The sequence below is a fragment of the Periophthalmus magnuspinnatus genome, chromosome 22 (genome assembly GCF_009829125.3).
Source record: "Periophthalmus magnuspinnatus isolate fPerMag1 chromosome 22, fPerMag1.2.pri, whole genome shotgun sequence".
Classification (NCBI taxonomy): domain Eukaryota; kingdom Metazoa; phylum Chordata; class Actinopteri; order Gobiiformes; family Gobiidae; genus Periophthalmus; species Periophthalmus magnuspinnatus.
In genome coordinates, this window is record NC_047147.1 from 9,104,001 (window position 1) to 9,124,350 (window position 20,350).

At 40.7% G+C, this 20,350-nt stretch overlaps 1 protein-coding gene across 2 annotated transcripts in view; it reads right to left on the minus strand.

Moving 5' to 3' along the window:
• The window catches only part of slc4a11 (solute carrier family 4 member 11), a 93,396-nt gene that overhangs the window by 30,199 nt on the left and 42,847 nt on the right, over positions 1-20,350 (minus strand). For both annotated transcript variants that reach the window (XM_033988102.2, XM_055230950.1), the window contains exons 6-9: positions 9,454-9,535; positions 8,519-8,642; positions 5,059-5,268; positions 15-99 (exon numbers count right to left, since the gene is read on the minus strand). In XM_033988102.2, coding sequence (XP_033843993.1) covers positions 15-99; positions 5,059-5,268; positions 8,519-8,642; positions 9,454-9,535 — 501 coding nt within the window. The remainder of the gene's footprint in view (positions 1-14; positions 100-5,058; positions 5,269-8,518; positions 8,643-9,453; positions 9,536-20,350) is intronic.

Below are 20,350 nucleotides of genomic sequence, written 5' to 3' on the forward strand. Positions count from 1 at the left end.
CAAGTCGGGCCTACCATCTGTGAAGTCTGACATGTAGAAAGGCAGTCTCCGGCAGAAGTCTTCATAAATCCCTCGACCGGCTTTGAAGAAATCTTTGCACTGAAAGATAAAAAAGTTACAATTATTAGTTGGACTGATATTTTAATAGCAATATTCAATTCTAATTAACAAATTTATTACGAGAAGGATTCTTATTAAATGTCTTTACCGCCGGACCATATGTCGATAGACTTGTCTTCAGTGGTGAATAATTAAAACCAATGCTAATGAACTTTTTGAAATATCTTTATTACATAATTATTAAAATAGTTTGCTCTTGAGATAACACACATATGCTGTTACATGATGGACCTCATCCATATTGAAAATGATAATGAGTCATATGTTAGCCATTGAAGAATATTTCTACTCAATTTAATAAAGCCTGGAGGGAAAAGGAATGACTTTTTTTTAGCCTCATAATGACTGGATCGATGGATCAACTTCTAATACTTTACTTCACACTCCAAATCACAGATTTACCAGTAGTAAAATTATGACTTGTAATATAATTATTACATGGTTTGATGATGGATTGGTCATAGCACCTGACGTAAATATTCATCATAATTATCAGTTAAGTGGGGGTTTGTGAATAAGAAAAGTAGAAAACAAAAAGTAGCTGTGAGTTCTATATACTTCTAGCATCAACTATCATCGATTCCATCAAAAATGCAAGGACAATTTACACACAAAGAAAGCATTTTTCTGACAGTTTAAACACTAATTTATGAAAAAAGGTGTTGCCATTCATTTTAATTTATCAAATAACTATTGTGTCATTTCAACACGTTTTTAACATTATGGTTGCTAGGTAACAAATATAAAAATAACAAATATATGTGATATGTGCTGCCCTTGTCCAACAATGGAATAAAATTTGAACTTTCACCTAAATTACCTATGTTTTAGAGAAATTAATAATGTAACCTGTCATATACACTTTAAAGTTTAACACAGATACTGGTGTATCTTCAGAAAAAAGTTGTAGACTTCTATACCTGCACTATGTTGACTGGTTGTCAGTACTCTTATGTTATCTGGTTGTTACTTTGAACAGCGTCAGTAAATGCTTGAATGATGAATCATGGTATTGTCATAGTAATTAGTCTTTTATCTGAAATATGACATCTGCTGCGCATGCAATTTTTCCTTTAAACAAGAAGATCTGACAAAATAGCTCTGTCTTCACATCAACACGTTGCTCCAGTAATACAGGCTCCTTTAGGAAATAACACCATAGAAAACACATCAGGTTTTTATAGTTTGGAAAAAGGACACATTTTTGGTGATTTTTCTTACAATACCAAATGTGCTGAAAACAGTATTACTCTTAAATGTTAAGCTTTTTGCAGGATCAAAGATGTAATTAAAATTTTTGAATGTTCAACCAAGACCTTTGTTGTGGTAATTCTCTACATGTATTTGTGTGATTAGTGAGTGACTAAGGAGCAGTTTCAAACTATAAAAATCAAACTACTTGTTTAAAAAATGGGATCCTTGTGGCACTTATGTACAGTTAACTAAGAATCCAAGAAAAATATAGTAATTAGCTAATAAATGTCAACACATTTGTCAATAAAATTGTGTTCTTTCACCACAGCTTGAGTGGTTAGGAATAAGAACAACCTGAACCAAAGCCCTCACAGACATCATTTCCCGTAGTTTCTTGGTCATTGCAAAAATAGAACTAATCCTAGGTACAAATGGTGGTCCATGGCAACACCAAAAGCTCAGTTTTGACTAAGCAATGTGTATGTGAAGTGAAGGTCTTTAAAAACATATCTAGCATAAGCATTTGGTTTGTTGGTTCATTTGTTAGCCTATATCTTATTTGTACAGTAAATATATTTTGGATCCATTTTCTTGACTGTAGTGACCTCTAAACGTAAAACCCTACACTGTGCCTGAGGGTGTGCTAAACTGTAAGCTTTCCTTTATTCTGTTCTCTGCTTGGGACCATCGCACATTATCTATTATCTTTACTGCTGTCTCTCTCTGTCATCCCCAGTGACATCAGGAGGAAGGTACACTACAGGCTGGCCCTTCATCACTCGCCTGACGAACCATTCACACTCGCGCTTGCACCTCCGACAATTTGGAAGCACCAATTAACCTGCACGTCTCCTCTGGACTGTGGGAGGGAGCGGGAGGACAAAGGACACCAAAAACTCCACCAACAAAAGCACAAACCACTAAAATGTTAAGATTGATGCTTACTTTATGTGTTGATTATTTTATTCAAAGACTGTTGCCATGACACAAAAATTGTAAACTTGATTTTGAAACTAAGGAAAATGACCAATAATCAATACCAATTTGTTGCCACAATGAATATAAAAAAACACTTTTTTTAGACAATACAATGTAATTTTCAACCCAAAATAACAGTTGTGTCTTTGGAATCACTGTCACTAGTTCTGATATGGATCGAGAAGATTCTAAAACTATTCATGAAAGATCCAATGCTGTCTTACTGATTTTTTAAAGAGTTGAGCACTATCTGGCTAAATAATTTACTACCACAATTCTACAAAGTAAGCACAGGGTTGCATTTGGGTTTTTAATTTCTGAACATTCAAAAAATGGGAAATTCCCAATGGAGATCTGTTTTTGCATATGGACAAATGAATTAGCAAAGAGATAAAGTCCCTCTTAGTATGACTGTTTAACTGGCTGCAGCAGAGATTTACATCCCTATACATACATGTTGAACTAATTTATTATTACTACATAGAAGCCAGGTTTGTTTGCTTGCTTTTGGCTTTGGTTTTATAAACAAATGTCTTGCTATGGAATTACTATCCACCTGTTTGCCATGTGTGCTACAATATAAGGTTGACCAAATGAAGCAACAGGAAGAAAAACTATAAAAGTCACAATTTACGCAATGTAGTCTTTTTGAATATATAGACTACTGGGTGGCCTGATGTCAATTTGTAGCGGAGAGGAAATGTGTGGTCTCTTGTTTGGGGCTCATTTTATCATTTCGTTTCCTCTTCATTTCACCTGCTCTCTCACCATTTGTCTCTTCCTATAAATCCCTGGTTCGTTGAGTGGCACTGAGCCTTTCAAGCCCTGGGATAAACACCTAACACAATCCTGTACTATAAAAAAAAAGAAAAATAAAGGGGGAAAAAAAATGCAGGGGAGGTGGGAATGTCTGGAAGCCCTGGTCTGTCACCTGCAACATTAGCTGGGGATGTTGGGTAGGAAGGGAAGGCAGGGGAGTTGTGACAGCGCAGTGAGAGATGTAAGGTCGTTTAGCCACTGAGGAGGGCTGGCAGGAGCTGATGCTGATTGATTAGGGGCACGGAAAAGATGGAGGAGCGGAGGAGAGAGGAGGAGGTAACGAAAAAAAATCAGGAGATGTGTAAATGCATGGACACAGTTGCAGCTGTCCACAGAGCTGTGAAGAGACAGGGAGACGATCCAGTGGATGCAGAAAATGGGACAAGGGAAAAAGAGATGTCAATGTGTGATCTGGTGTTTAAGGCTTTTGCTACAGTGAAAACTATTCCATGTATACTTGAGGGAATTCTATAAAATGTGTGTATAACATAATAAATAATGTTCTGTGTCACCTAGGGATGAGACAGGATGAAATTTCCACAGTATGATAATCGTAACCACACTATGACAGTATACCGTGGAGTTGCGTATTTTAAAGCGCTCAGAGAAAAAAAAAAAAAAAAAAAGAGTTTGTGTAAGATATATTGCTCCTTTGCTGCACAGAGATTTGGGGGAACACAGAGCAATTATCCGGGCAAAACAAATAGTCTACAATGATAAGGCCTATGTACTAGGATATAGAAGTGAAGATTAAAAAAACTTTTACTAGACCCCCCCAAAAATATATATAATCATTAATTATTACTATTAATTAATCAACTCAAGACTGGAAGAAGACCCAGTAAAATAAATTTGTCAAGAAGCCCATCCTGATAGTGTGACATTTTAAAATTACAGTATACCTTAATATCGGAAAATCAGTATTAAGGTACCCATCCCGAGTGACAACACAACAAATAGTCAATGTTTTTTTTTTCTTTCATTATTTTTGCCAACTAGCATGGAGCATATTTGAAAACTGTTAACCTAAGTGTCAGTGTTCATGTAGCAAGCCTCAAACAAGTCCAACTGAAAACCAAGGGGACACACATTTTAATGCTTATGATGTGTAGAACCAAAAAGGCATGAGGTGTTAAAATCAAATGAATCACAAAAACACAATGCAAATATGACACATACCCAAAGCAGCTGTGAAAGGCTCCAGCACTTCCGTGAACCATGCAGGTAAGCAACAAAATGAGTGAATACTAATGAATGCAATTTTACTATTTTACTTATAGACAGAAAGTGAACTAAGCATAAGTGGAAATTGCATTCAAACAACAAATGAGCCATAAAAGATTTAAATATTTTCTGCGATCTCTTGGTGCAGAAGTAGATTTATCACAGTTGTTTCATAACCTCTATGTAAGTATTTTAAAATGGGATTCACAACTCTTTAATATTATATTCGACTCACCATTTGGGAATCAGTGCACTATGTATTCCCACAATGATGCAGTAATCATTGTCTAAAGGTTGCATAATACACAGATCATAAAGAGATACTGATCCCAAAAAAAAGTCTTTAAACCTTTAAACTAGGGACCGAACCAGGACTAAAACAGAACTAAACTGATACTAAACCAGGTCTAATGAGGACTAGACTGATACTAAATCAAGTTTAAACCATGACTGGACTGACACTAAACCAGGGCTAAATCATGACTAGTTCTAAACCTAGTCTATAGAGAAGCACGCACCTTTAGGGACTGCTGGCTGCAGGGGTCCATCTTCACTTTAAATATTTAAACCAGGGATCGATCCAGGTCTAAACCAGGACTAGACTGTTACTAAACCAGGCCTAAAGCACAACTTGAGTGTCCCTAAATCAGCCTTAAACAGGGACTAGATTGATTAAACTAGGACAAGACTAGTTTTAATCCTGTTCTACAGAGAAGCACACACCTTGAGGGGCTTCTGGCTGCGGGGGTCCGTCTCCTCCATGCCCAGAGGAATAGGCAGAGTGTTGGTGGCTGTCAGCTGTTGCCTCTGAAATACCAGTGCCTCCTTAAACTCCTCCTGCGTCTTGGTCTCTAAAAGCTTTTGCCTGAACGAAATGTCGGAGAACAGAGTGGCGAATGTCCTGCCCAGCTCCATCGCGGTCTTCGTGCTTTTCTGTGAACACAAAAGATTAAAGTGGTTAGACCTAAAAGAAGCTGACAGCACTTAGACCGGGAAACTATTTATTCCAAATAATTCCCTTCTGTTTCATGAAATCCTGTGATACAATGACATTTCCGTGATTTCAAATGGGATTTTCTGGACTGGTTTGCTTTTGCGCTGGGTTTTGTTGTTGCTAATTTGGTATCAATTCCAACTAAGTCTGTGAGGAGACTCAGCAAGGGGCAGAGTGGTGGTAATAATGGCCTGGCTGAGTGCAGGGAGAGAGGAACATGGTGCCAGGGAAGCCTTGTGGTCCAGGTGGTGATGATACTGCGCAGTGCTCTGGGCGAACAGAAGCAGCTGCAGCAAACAGAGTAACCAAAGCCTATAAGCTTTTCACACTGGCCACACAGTCACAGGATTAATATGGGCTCCAATGGGCACAGGAAACCCTACCTACAACTAGTTCATCAGAAATAATCATTTGTGTTAACATTTAACAATTAAAATATTAAATTCACATGAAATACTATTGTTGAGTGTCAGATGATATCACGACATTATATGGACATGATATTGAATACAAATGAGGGGCCTAGTTAATAATAAATGATTAGGTTCAACATTTGAAACTTTACCTTTTAAATATTTCATGGTAAAGTACAATGTAATCAATAGAGAACTCTGCCTCTTCTTCCATCTGACAGTATGATACCATCATACTCTAGAATCTGAAAAGCACCAATATAAATATACTATATAAAGAAATGGTTGGAGCAAATGTATCTTGACATTTATAGAAAAAATTCATTCAAAATCATTGAACTGACATAAACACAAATCAAACTTATTTTGAGTCTGAAAGGATTGCACTCCACTGGTGTTACTGAATAAGTCCATGAAATATTCTTGGGGTTGGGAATCCACACCAACTCTTAAATAATCAGTTTTAATGCCTTCACTAAGGTTATTTTCTTTTTTGAGTCTGGCTTCAGTTTAAATGTCATAATGACACACATATTCAGATAAACAGCATTACAATAATTATTTCATGCAAATATTTTCTATTTTTTAAGTATTTATTATTATTACCAAACCAGTGTTAAGCACTGGTTGTGAGGGTATGCTACATCATAGTTCATCATCAAACTTTTGAAGACTGTTGCTTTGACTTTATGAATTAAATAAGGCCACTATAAGAGAAGTGGGAGTTTCTTTAAGGCCAACAACGCATGAACGTGTCAACAGCGGAGCTTGGGGATTGTTCATAGTGTAAATGAGAAATAGAAACGTATTTTAAAAGTTCATGCCTACTCAGCACTGTCTCTGCTTAAGAAAAAAAGATGCAGATGTCGCTGTAAAGTCTAAATTGCTGGATTGCATATATTTGCCAACCAAAGGAATTCCTATTATCATCACCATCAAATATTTTTTCTTGTGGAAGAAGTCCCCAGCAGGAGTAATTGTGACATAACCTTACTTCATGCTTACTTGGGGCAAAGATTAATGTGTGAGAGAATGCCATTAGTGGTTGTGATTGCTGCCCATAAGATTTGCAGAGGGATAAATGGAGAAAAAGCAGGACAAAGGAGTGGAGTTCATGGGAAAATAAGTTGGAAACCCAAAGGACAAAGTAAACAAACAGTGTAGAAATGGTTGACTGGCTCATCGTCAGACCTAAAGCCCCTCCACACCACCTGCTCTTCAATGGGCAGAACAAATCACTGGAAACCAAACCTACAGAAAGCCGAAGGGAATGCCCGGCATTCCTCATCATTTTGTCTATAGATTATTCCAGAATAGAACACATGCTTCATTTAATGCATGGTGAAGAAAGAATGTTCTATTTTGGATTATCAGAAAAAATAGAAACAGTTTTTTGAAAGGTATTCTAGGCTGTATAATAAGATAACAAAATACACAAGCAGTGTATACTTTAGCCTGAGGAAATCTCAGAGGATACGCAAAATTAATTGCTACAAGAGACTAAGAATTAAGTTGCTATAATTGACTTTGACTATCATCAAGGTTCTTTTGATTTGATACAACCTACAATACATTCACCATTCACTGGAACAAAGAATTCACGCACAGAGATATTTGAAAGAGTTAGAGCCAACCTGCACTTCTACATTTTAAAGTAAATGAAAAAAGGACTTTGAACAATTATTTGAAATTTCCATCCATTATTTATTGTATTGCTAAAGGTGCACAGTGTAACTTTTCTGGTGGAGGGTACTTGTCTCCATGGAAATGTTACAGCTTTACCTTAAAGGTTTCATGATCGTCTACTTACCATTTATTTCATTATAGGTGTTTTTATTGCACAAAAATAAAATACATTGGAAAAACATGCATTCTAAATGTGAGCAGGGTCACCTCTCCATAGACCTGACCTGTCAAATGGCCACCAGCTTGTCCCCATAGAGACAGATGAGTTCAATGCCATGCCAATCCATGCATAACAAATCTCCATGGAGACAAGAAACTGGTGAACTACCCAAGAGTAAAGTTACAAGTGCAATTTAAATACTTTTCTAACCATAAACGGTAATCTGTTATCTGTACTTACAAGTATTACTTCTTATTTATTATTATATTTGTGTCTCATTCTAGAAAGTGCACTGCCTCCACTGAAGCCTGTATTGATAAGGTCCTTTTAAACAATGTGTGATAAACAGCGTATTTCCAGGTTTGCCTCATTAAAACCTGGTTGTTTCTGATTAAAGCACCAAACTCGCTCCTGGACCGATATATATTTAATAAAGGACAAATCTCACACTAGCAGTCTCACTTTGATTTGCATGTCAGTCCCGTTGTCCCTCTCCCATGGTTTCTTGTTATCTCCCGGGTAATAAAGGCAAAAATAATACTTAATTGGGCTCATGACTGGTGCCTGGCTGGGAATACATTTATAGGAAATGAGTAATTTAAAGTTTGAACCAAATTTAAGCAGTCTGCAATCACTCAAAGCAGAACAAAAATTATATATTAGAGGGAGTCATGGCCAATTGGTCTTTTCAATGATCTCAGCCTGTTAAAATACACTTATTCAGAAACCAGTTGGAGTTTGATATGAAAAGCAAAATGGCTGCTGGTGAATAGGGTCTGGGAGACAGGAATGAGAGAATTAAGAAAAAGATGAATATTTAAGCTAAGTCATTTGAACAGCGGTTATGAGATCTGCAAATGTCCTAATAATCTGGTAAAGAGGGATGAATGGTGGTTTGGTCTGTCGCTGCAGGGTGAAGGCGCCTCATACCATTTTGAGTGGGGCCAGGACCAGGATGACATAGCGGACTTCACAGCAGTTTTCCCCCCAGTTCTGTGGCCGCTCCAGGCGCGAGATGCACACGTGACGTCGCTGTAGACTCTTGACGTTACAGCTGGAGAGACGAGAGAGAGAGAGAAAAAAAGAGAGGAAGGGAGAGGAGAGAAAAAGAAAGGAGGATCAGGGTTTTATAAATGTCAACGGCTCACCTTCGCCGCTCTGCCCTTCATTTCCATAGATTAACCTCTTTCTGAGCAGCAACAGTTAGACCCTGCCATGATGCTCTTTAATGCCCACACACTATGTAAATGTGTCAGTATGCGTACTATTATAATGTGGTCATTCAGTATTTTATATCACACATGTCTTGTTATAGCTTTATGACCTCTAAAAACATATGCACTGTAAAAACTCACAGTTGTACTGAATGATAGTGGACCATAAAACATTGATAACAAACATTCAGCTAACCTCTACAACATAAGATTTCACTGATTTCTTATTTGTTTACAATAAAATAAAATCTGTATAAGAGTACATATTATTCAAAAGCTTAACATTCAATTATTTTCTGTGACAATCATTGAAATATATCTCAAGGTCATCTAATTTGTAACAGTGTGAGCTCATTCACATGTGCCACATAAAAATCAGGATTACATCTACATCTAGAACTAAACCTGGACCAGATCAGGACCGAACCAGGACTAGAATAGGACCAGACCAAATTTATATCAGGACTAAACTGGGTTCCAAACCAAGACAGCTCTAAATGTATCAAAATATATGGTGGTTTGTCAGTGTATGTACTAACCACTGCTGCCTGATACAATAAAACATGAAATATGACCTAAGCTAGCATAATAATGTGTGGAAAAAGCTTGTGCATTTACACTAAGATTACATGTAGTCTCAGTGAGTCTTACAGGATGCAGAGCCACGACTGCTGGTATCTGACTCCTGTTGCTGTGGCTGTCACTCCCTGGATGGTCTCTGAGAGCAGGTGAACTGAGGACCAAGAAAACACATGTTAGTACAACATCAACTATAGTACTTTGTCTTTATCTTTTTAACGTCCCAATAAACTGACGCCCATATATTTCCTTTGAGCGTGTATTTAAAGGTGCACTATGAAACTTTTTCTGGAAGGCTCTGCCACCTGCTTGTCTTTATGAAGTGTTTTTGCTTTGTCAGGAATGTTCCACATTATTGAACTTAACTATCTTTATGTAGACAAACAAGGTTATGCCACAAGGACAAGTTACAAGTTAGATCTTCAGAGAGGCGACCCACTCACAGTAAGAATACATACAGGTATTTTTGAAACACCTGTAATTTAATAAATTTATAATAGGTAAGTTTAATACCATAGCAATAACCTTTCCATGGAGACAAGCTATCTTACACCAAAAAGTTGCATAGTGCACCTTCAAAGTCATAGATTAAATATAAATTCCTGTACTATGCAATGGTGTCGGCCAAAATCCTATTCTAAGTACGCTCTCTCGTGCCATGGTTTCCCGATATGATGCCGAGATCAGAACTGTCTAACAAGCTTTGCCTTCTATTTCCGAGGGCGACGCAAGACTCTGTGTTTGCAAACTCTACCACAACAGCACAACTTAATAATGATGTCCGTCTTGCCCAGAAACACCACCAACGCTTTTAGCTACGGGGTTAACTACACAATTTTGCCTAGCGCTGCCATGTGTACACAAAGCAACTCATTAACGCGACCTGAAGTTGGAAGCTAATAGGAGGAATCTCCCATTTTCCGACATGAATAATTGTGTGTTTGGGGGGATTCTTTAGCAGCTGCGAGCCTGTGTCTATCCCAAAATCCCACTCCTCGAGTCAGATCGCTTCCCTTTTTAAAATGCCCTCCGACTCATCAGAAGTGAGCAAATTACTGGGTGGAAATGTTTGGATCTCATAAGCAGCGGGGACCATCATTTTGATATCATTCTTGATTTTTTTCGATCTTTGTCTTTCTTTCTCTCCTCCCCTTGCCGTCAATAAAGTATCTCTCCCATTCATGCCAGAAAATGATAGGCGTCACCATGACAACAGTATCACAGGAAAAGAGAATAAGACGGAGGGGGGCACATGGGGAAGAATGGATGAAAAGAAAGCTTGTAAGGGAAGAAAATGACAAGAGAGTCAGATAGACAGGCAGACAGACAGCAACCAGCAAACAGTGAAATATTCAAGAACAACTAACCGGGCTATGGGAATGAATATATACACGACAAGAATATGAAAATGAGTTAGACAAGGGGAAAAGGGACAGAGGAGTAGAAGGAGACGGACTGCGATTCAATTCAATTAACGGCAGTGAGGCTGACAGCCATGTAATAATCAAAAACCATCCAATTTCTCATTGACGTCAAGGAGGGAAGAGAGAGAGAAAGGGATGAACAAAGAATGATGGCATGATAAAGCAAAAAGGGAAAGTAAAGCAGGAGCTACCGGTGTTAGCCACGTAGCTTTTTTATTGACAAATGTTTGTGTGACGGAGAGACACGGCTTCACTGTGGGGAGTCATTTAAAGAGCGGCATCACGGCTGAGGTTTCCCGAGCTGTATTCCTATTGACAAACAGGTCGATACGCTCATGATTGGTCCGACAACACCACTTGACTTTAGATGTGCTTTAAATCCCTCTAATGCTAATAAACAGCAATCAATGTGTGAACCAGGTGTTTAATTTGATACTATTATCCCTGTAACATGTTTATCCTCTCTACCATCTATAACATTAATTAAAAATCTTGGGTTCCGACACAGCTCTAATGCTACAGTTTTATGATTTATGACATGCCACTAGTAATGGCCTCAAAACTGAAATGAGAAAATGACATTTGCCCATAATTCATAATGCAGGGCTTCTTGTTTAATGTCAAACTGGCAGCTTACTGTACACTGATGGAGAATTAATGAGGAACACCAAAATTTAATATTCATTTTGAGTGACTCACAATGTCACTGCATATTTAAAGATAAATTATCTGTAGTTAATGGATACATCAAATATTTGTATTCATTGGTTCTTAGTAAGAGCCTGCAATTAAACCAAAAGAGAATATCCTGTTCACCAAGGCCAAAAATACCAACGTACTTACAGAAAATACAAAGTTAGTGTCTCTACCAAAATTCAGTGAGTCATTGCTACAAAAAATATTACTTATATGTCAAATCACAACATGCATCCCTTTATCCATTGGTTTCAGTGTGAGAAAAAATTGCACCGTTGCCATAGTAGTAACAGTTCAAAACAACATATTCCCTTTTGAATGGTGAAAAGTCTGCAAAATGGCACCTTAAAAAGGAAGTTGAAACCCATAAATAGGTTTTGCTGACAGCTTAAGATATATAGAATGAAATGTACAAACAGAGTGTCTTAATTAGTCTGTTATTAGCCTGTAGTTACAGTAGAGTCACGTGCCTGTTGGTTATAATGATGTGGTTTTAGCTAGTCCTAATCACTGTGTTACCTGCTGCTAAAGCGTGAGAGAAAGTCAGGCTAAAGGTGTGATGGCTGTGATCAAGCGAGAGACTAATTAGGACACACCCATGTGATCAGTGTCAGTTATCTGAAGATTTCTGCTGCATTTCATCAGCTTTGGTTATGCAAACAAAGCTGAAGCCACAACCAGGAAACAGTAGAAAAAAGAACATGAGCAGCATATCAAATATGACAGACTTCAATGGAAACTGATGGAAAATGTGAGCATGGAAAGACTGCATGGTTGGATTGGTCTTTTGATCTTGAGAATTTCTTTGAATGTATTAGACATGTGGCTTCGACCAAGGGAAAACATTGTTTCTGTAAAACACATGATAATATATTCATTTGGGGTACATCTGTTCAGTGATTATTGGATATGTAATAAACGTGTGTTCTGACTGAGGCCATGTAGGAGGTCTATCTATGCAGATATAGACACAAAAGATAAAAATAAAAATCTACTGTTGCGCTAAAATCTATAACTAAGCTTTTGGTTAGTGTATTGTTTGTTTTGAGGCCAAGAGCTCCAAATTGTAGCTTTGGGCAATCATATTTTTCAATTAGTGGTGTTGTATTGTCAGGTAATTTGTTGATAATAGAAAGCAATTTCAGTGCCATTTTTGTAGCCTATTCTACTACTTGGTACACACATTAATGTGTGTGTCCCATTGTCCAGAAGTATATATAAAAGTATTTATGAATATATTTTGCCATTTTAACCTAAGAAGTCTGTAAAGGAAAAAATGAAAACTAACTTTTACTTTATATTGCTATAGCTGATTTGTGCCTACCAACAGGTGTGTGAGGCCATGTGAGGTAACCCCTCAGGATGTTTAACAGAGTGCACATTCCATTGTAATTTACAGTAGAAACAGCCCTTAAGCGCTGATATAAATGCTCCTAATTTCTTTATGTGACAGGCTGATTTTTGTATGAGTGGAGAGTCAAAAGAAGACAGACAGTGTTGGCTATTGGTGCGTGAAATGGCCTCCGCTGGTGTTGGCAGGGAGAATCTTTAGATTATGCTCAGAGGTGACCTCAATAAAATCTCCTGATCTTTTGCTGCCTAAAAGATTAACTGGTCTCAACCACTGTCAGGACACACGCGCCACTCTGACACGTACACACACACACATACACACAGGAAATGATTGGTTTCCTTCAAAGCCTGGGTTGTGGAGGGCACTTTGAAGGAGGTGATTAAAACACAAAGAGCCTATACAGCAGTGGCAGTGAAACACTTACTGTATATTAGGTTTGGGTCTGGGCCAATCACAATGCAGCACACGCATGTCATGAAGTCACGTGGCGATGAGAGGATTGCGAGGACTGGGTCAACTGTCTTACGTGGAGAGGAAGTGTGGTGCAAACTAAGTCCAATTATATAAGTAATAAGGAAAACACTCCAACAGCCATGGCAAAATATAAAGAGTCCATTTTGCCTCCCAAGGACGTGCCTTCAGTTGTGAAACCATTTTAATTTTCTCTTGCTAATCATAGCGAGTCCACTCTGTATTCAGGCTGAAGCCCCCTTTTCTCTGACTTTATAAAAGGTACTGATAACATTATTGGACAATGAGTCCGGTGGATGCAGGGTGTTGATTTGAGGGGCAGCTGAAGAGGCATCGCTATCTGTGACATGGGAGGCTTTGCTGGTGTGTGTAATCATTTGATGACTCAATGGATCGACCCAGTCCTGAGCGTGGAGAGCGACACAAGCGGCATACTGATGGTGATTGGTACAGAAGCACATCACTGATTGCAGCCTCACGGAGACTGACATTTTCATCCAATTAGCACAGCTTACCGTCATCAAAGAAAACGAAACTTTGAGAGTTGTCTGCACGCCATGGAGAAGCAGGGGACAGAAAAACCAAGAGACCGTTCATTCACCTGTTGTTAGTTCATTTTGGATTAACATGTCATGAATGAGCAGTGTTCACCAGGACTCAAGGGCAGCAGCTGACCATTACAGCACTTGCCCAAAGAGCTACTAAAACAACTGCACATCGTCAAACCAGCTTGAGACATTGACTTAAGTTGTAATACTTGTGGAAGACTTCTCTCGTGCTTTCAATGGCCATCCCGGCACCGGCATTGTGAACAGCTCACACATAAATATCTCCAGTGAACAGGGCTTAATTTCCTGCCCTCCTTTACCTCATGCATATTAAATATCATTTCCCAGAGAAAATCCCTCACTGTCTGCTCTTTGTTGGGAGCTGTGAGATCCTATCTTGATTACCGTCTACAGGCTATTACCAGAAATTGGATTTTATCACAGATAGCGGTTTCATGTTGAGTGAAGAAACCAAAAGACGCAGATGAAGAGATCAAAATGAGGAAAGAAGTGACATCTATGGCCAGCATTTTTCATGTGCTAAAGAGGTCGAATTAGGGCTTTAATTTAGTATTCGGATCATTTCTGCAGAATGTTCTGGAGAGATTTTCACTGTGAAAAGTCATGCCGCCGGCTTGGAGGAGAGAAATTATTACAACAGAGAGCCATAGCAGCTCCATTTAAAAATACACAGTGCCTTTCCTGGTGAAGCAAGATAATTACTAGCTGAATATTTATTGTACCTGTGGACAGACAGAAAACACACAGTTCCACAGGTTTCAACACATTTAAAAGTCTATGTGAAAATATTTACACTGATAATGTCACAAGATAGTAAACTATAACATCATAATGCTGTTGCAGCCTTACAAATTATCTTCAGCAGCAAAAAATGTTTATAATGTGTGTAGATACATGAAAATCATTTCATAATAATTGCATTGCCTCCACTGAATGTAAACAATAATTTAAACTTACATTTGCTTAGACCATCACTGACTCTTGAGATATTTAAGCCAAAATAAAAACCCTTTTAGTTAACATCATTTGTCCCTCTCTGCTATTTGTTGGTGCTTTTTCTGTGATGTGAACAGACAAATTAATAAATAAACCCAGGGGAGGATTATGCAAATCGAGGTGATGAAGAGAGCCAGCAAGATTGATCAAAGGTGACAGCAATTTAGGGAGAAATGATGGTACAGTCACTGCAAATAGGGCACACAATCAGAGCAACACATAGCACCAGACAGTGGCTCAGGAAAATACAATTATAACATAGATCATCACTGCTGCTATTGACAATTAGTCAAAGTGTGGAAGGAACCCATCATCTTCATCATTATTTTAATAATCAGCTACGTAAACCAATGTGATTTATAGATTGGGATGCACCAACCAAGCAAAACATTTTGACCGCTGACCAATACCTCTTCATCATACCATTTGTTAGCAGTGAAATATATTAAGGAACATTTTGAGTGGTAAAAGATGAGTAAGAAAAACAAAATTCAAGCAAGAAAAGGGTTGAGAAACATCAATTTATCAATAAAGTAAATAATAAATAAGTACTAGCAAAGATTAAAGTAAGTGTTGTCAATTAACCTGTAGGATATTGCTGGGATTCACATGACATTAGAAATATGTAATACAGATGTGTGAAAATATATCAAATGAATATTGTTTAAATGTAGATTTGTGTTGTAATATGGTGAGTTCTAGGATCCTGTCACTAATAGAAATCATCAGGTTTAACATTTGTGAATTTCCCTTTTGGAAACTATAATCAATAGGGAAAACTGTCTCTTACCCAACATCTGGGAGTATGACATCATCACATCTAGAATCTGCAAACTACCAATAGGCATTTAGTATAAGCAGGTCACATAATACTGCATTATGCCGATCGGTGAATTAAGGACATATAAAAGACTGATGTTGACTGCTCTGTGAGACTGGGACAATCTGTTGCATCATCGGCAAATGTATTCTGCCCAAATCCCAGAGCGACACCAAAAAACAGGACATGTTCGCCGGGTAAAAAAGAAGAAGGGTACTCCTCTGTTCAAGTTGGAGCAGGACTAATTATCTCCGCAGTTCTTTCATCTTTTTCATTTCTTTAATTCTTTGTTCCTTGGGCGCTGGTTATAATCGTGGCCTATTCTCTTTATCTCACAGCTGTACAGTATTACGTTCCAAATGAGCTGGTCGCCTCACCAGCTGTAGCACCCCGAGATACGGTGGGAATTAATACCTGCAGAGATGTGTCCCATCGATAACATACTTAGGCTCAAAATGAATGTATTCCCCCGAGAAGAGCCTTTGTCCCTCTCACAGGATATTTCCTCCTCTCTGTTCCGCAACAGGATTGCACACATTGGAAATCAGGGATCTGTCAAAAAAGCAGCACTCACATGTACATGTAAAGGATTAAAAAAATAATAATTTATGGTTTCATCAATATGTCTACAAGAATTGGTAAGCTAAAATGGAAAGATCAGATTTTATGTGGGAAAACCGCTACGATATTGTTCAGGACTAGAAACACAAACTTTATGTCAATGGGAGACATCAAGATGAGCAATGTTTGTTATTAGACCATTTACTTTTTCTGTTTGTGGCTTTAAATTCAAGTATGTGATATGTCATACTCCCAGATGGGGGCCAGGAGCAGGATTAACTGCATTGATTTTCTTAAGAAATATCCAAAAGGAAAATCCACAAATGCTGAACCTGATTGTTTTGACTAGGACCTTGAACTCACTATAATACAATAGTAATAATATAATTCCCCCATCTCCATCAAATCCTGCAGGCCTATAGAATATTGCGATATCATTTGAAACCTTGCATTAATCTAGAAAGGCAAATTCCTTCAGGCACTCGCATTTCTTTAAAAGGGGTATATGTGCAGAATAAATGATTTCCATTTAGTGAGGATTAAAGCAATTTCAAGTAAATTTAAAGTGCAAAGATGTGGGATTATATAAGATCTAACAAAGTGTGTGTTTGTTTTTAATACATTTCCTATATTTTATCCATAATCATCAACAGCTCAGCTAATTTTTACACTTTGATTTAAAAGTAAAACTTTGTAAAAAAATTTTTTTGCATAATTACACATTAGTTACATAACCTGCAGCACTATTAGGAGCTTCTATGTTCTTTATCTATTTTCTTTTCTTTAAGTACAGTGTATTTCCCAATTGCTTAACAGAAAGGAGGAGCGCTATAGTTGAACAACTACATACAATTGAATACAATACTCATTATCTTTGGATAGGACAGAATTCACAAATGGAATAGGAGCAAGATTTGTTATATTTATGGGATGGGATATTACATTTTTCCTTACAAATTAAGAGTTAGGATGTTAGGAACATCTTTGAAAAAAAAACCAAAAAACTGCAATGTTGGTGTGTTTGTTCCACTTACTTTAGAAGAGTGGCAGTTTGCAGTCACTAGTAAATTTTAAATTAATAATTTGTCTTAACTCACTCTATATGCATCTTATTTCACTTCAAAATTGCTAAGAAAAGCCTGCAATCAATTAAGCATTTTAGCACTGAGAGCAGAGCAGTCAAGATGGCCGCCCAGTCAAAGGCTCCCCTCTCACGTCTCTTTGTGCATTGTGGCATTGAAAACAGTAGAGTAGCAGCCAGCGCCGCCGCTCAGAGCCTCAGACAACCATTTGAAAAGCCAAGTGACTGATCAATGGCAGAAGTCAATTATCACCTCTCCATGTGTCAGAGGCTATAGTCCTGCACCTCTCCTGTGGAACCATCAACTACAGGGGCCCTCAGAGACCAAACCTAGTGATACAGGCAATGTGTGTGCCCCTGATATGAGACCTATTTGCATATAAAGCTTATGTCTTGTCATTTTAAAAATGTCAGTAGTTAAAGGTGCACTGTGTACTCTACTTGTCTTAATGAAGAAGTTATTGCTTTGCCTAGAGTATTCCACAGTATTGCATTAAACTTATCTAGACAAGCAGGTGTTGTCACCTGGTCATCCATAATGAAATAAATGCAAGAAAGATACATTTAATGCTATATTAACTGTCGTAACGGTGCGGATAGGACCAAAGGATGCAGACCAGAGCAGTTTTAACAGTGTTTATTTACAGCGGTGAAAATGCAGTCTTTAAACAGGTCACAAGAGCAGGTACAGGAACCGGGGAGCGGGAGACGGGTCAGGCGGGTGCGGTGCAGGTAGAGGCGGGCAGGACAGGACCAGGACGGGGATAGAAGCAGGTGCGGTACCAGGGCAGGCGGATCAGACGAAGACCAGAGCGGGGAGCGGGTGACAAACCAGAGACCAGGACCGGACAGGAGACGAGACGAGCAGGAGACGAGACGAGCAGGAGACGAGACGAGCAGGAGACGAGACGAGCAGGAGACAAGACGAGCTGGAAGCGATACCGGGACTGGAACGTGGCGGCAGGAGCTGGGCGAGTAGAGGCAGGAATGTTTTACACGCGGACGGTCTGGCACCGAGTGTAGACTGCCAAGCCTTCTTGTACTCAGCAGCAGGTGGTGGTGATTAGGCTGATGCACCCCAGGTGTGCACGGGAGGAGTCAGGCACTCCACCCAGCTCCAGACACACAGGTAGGGGAGGGGGAGAGAGCACGGGAGGACAGGGAAACTGACATCATGACAGTACCCCCCCCCTAAGGTCCACCTCCTGGTGGACCCCCAGGCTTGTCAGGATGAGCGCGGTGGAAGTCTCTCACCATGTCGGGGTCCAGAATGCGTGCCCTGGGCACCCAGGATCGCTCCTCCGGACCGTAACCCTCCCAATCGACGAGGTACTGGAGGCCCCTACCACGGCGACGAACGTCAATCAGGCGGCGGACGGTGAACGCCGGGTGGCCGTCAATGACTCGGGCGGGCGGTGGGGGATCGGCCGGAGGGCACAGGTCGCTGGTCCGGACTGGTTTAACCTGGGAGACGTGAAAGGTCGGATGAATCCGGAGAGACGGGGGTAACTGGAGGCGCACCGCCGATGGATTTATGATCCTCATGATCTTAAACGGTCCCAGGAATCGGGGGGACAGCTTACGGGAGTCCGTCTTCAGCGGGACCGTCTTGGCGGAGAGCCAAACCATCTGGCCAGGTTGGTATACGGGCGCCGGGACACGGTGGCGATCGGCCGTCGCCTTAGTGCGCGCTCCAGCCCGAAGAAGGGCCGCCCTGGCCTTCTTCCAGATCCGGCGACAGCGCTGGAGATGGCGCTGAACAGACGGGACGGCGAGGTCCCTCTCCTCCGTGGGAAAGAGAGGGGGTTGATATCCCAGCGATGCCTCGAAGGGGGACATACCAGTGGCGGAACTCACGAGGGAGTTGTGAGCATACTCTATCCAGGGCAGGTGAGTACTCCAGGTCGCGGGGTTGGCGGAGGCTGTGCACCGTAGGGCCGACTCCAGGTCTTGGTTGGCCCGCTCCGTCTGCCCATTAGATTGTGGATGGAACCCGGACGTGAGGCTAACCGTGGCCCCCAAACCGTCGCAGAAAGACCGCCATACCTGAGAGGTGAATTGGGTCCCTCTGTCGGACACGATGTCCACCGGGATGCCGTGGAGTCGGAAGACATGACTGGTCAGCTGGTCGGCAGTTTCTTTGGCTGTGGGGAGCTTAGGCAGGGCAACGAAATGGGCGGCCTTGGAGAAGCGGTCCACAATGGTGAGAACCACCGTGTTCCCCTGGGAAGGGGGAAGGCCCGTCACGAAGTCCAAGGCGATGTGGGACCAAGGGCGACGAGGAACTGGGAGAGGATGCAAGAGACCAGAAGGGGGTGAGTGGGAGGCCTTGGCCCGAGCACATACCTGGCAGGCGGCGACATAAGCCCGGGTGTCTGTGTCCATCGTGGGCCACCAGAAGCGTCTCCTGAGGAGGGAGAGAGAGCGACCGGCACCAGGATGGCAGGCGAAACGGGAGGCATGGACCCACTGGAGCACCTGAGACCGGACAGAATCGGGAACAAACAGTTTACCTGGAGGGCCGTTACCTGGGTCGGGGTCGTTGGTCTGGGCCTCTCGGACGGTGTCCTCGATATCCCAATGGACCGCGGCCACCACACACGAGGAGGGAATAATTGTTTCTGCGGTGACCGGGCTATCCTCCAGGGCGAACTGGCGGGAGAGGGCATCGGGTTTGACGTTCCGAGATCCGGGGCGGTAGGTGAGGAGAAAGTTGAAGCGGCTGAAGAAGAGGGACCAACGAGCTTGACGGGGATTGAGGCGCCTGGCGGACTGGATGTACTCCAAGTTTTTATGGTCGGTCCAGACGATGAATGGTTGCTCCGCCCCTTCGAGCCAGTGGCGCCACTCCTCCAAGGCCAGCTTTACGGCAAGGAGCTCCCGATCCCCCACGTCATAATTGACCTCGGCCGAGGACAATCGCCGGGAAAAGAAGGCGCAGGGACAGAGGCGGTTGTGGGGGTCGAACCTCTGCGAAAGCACGGCCCCCACTCCCGA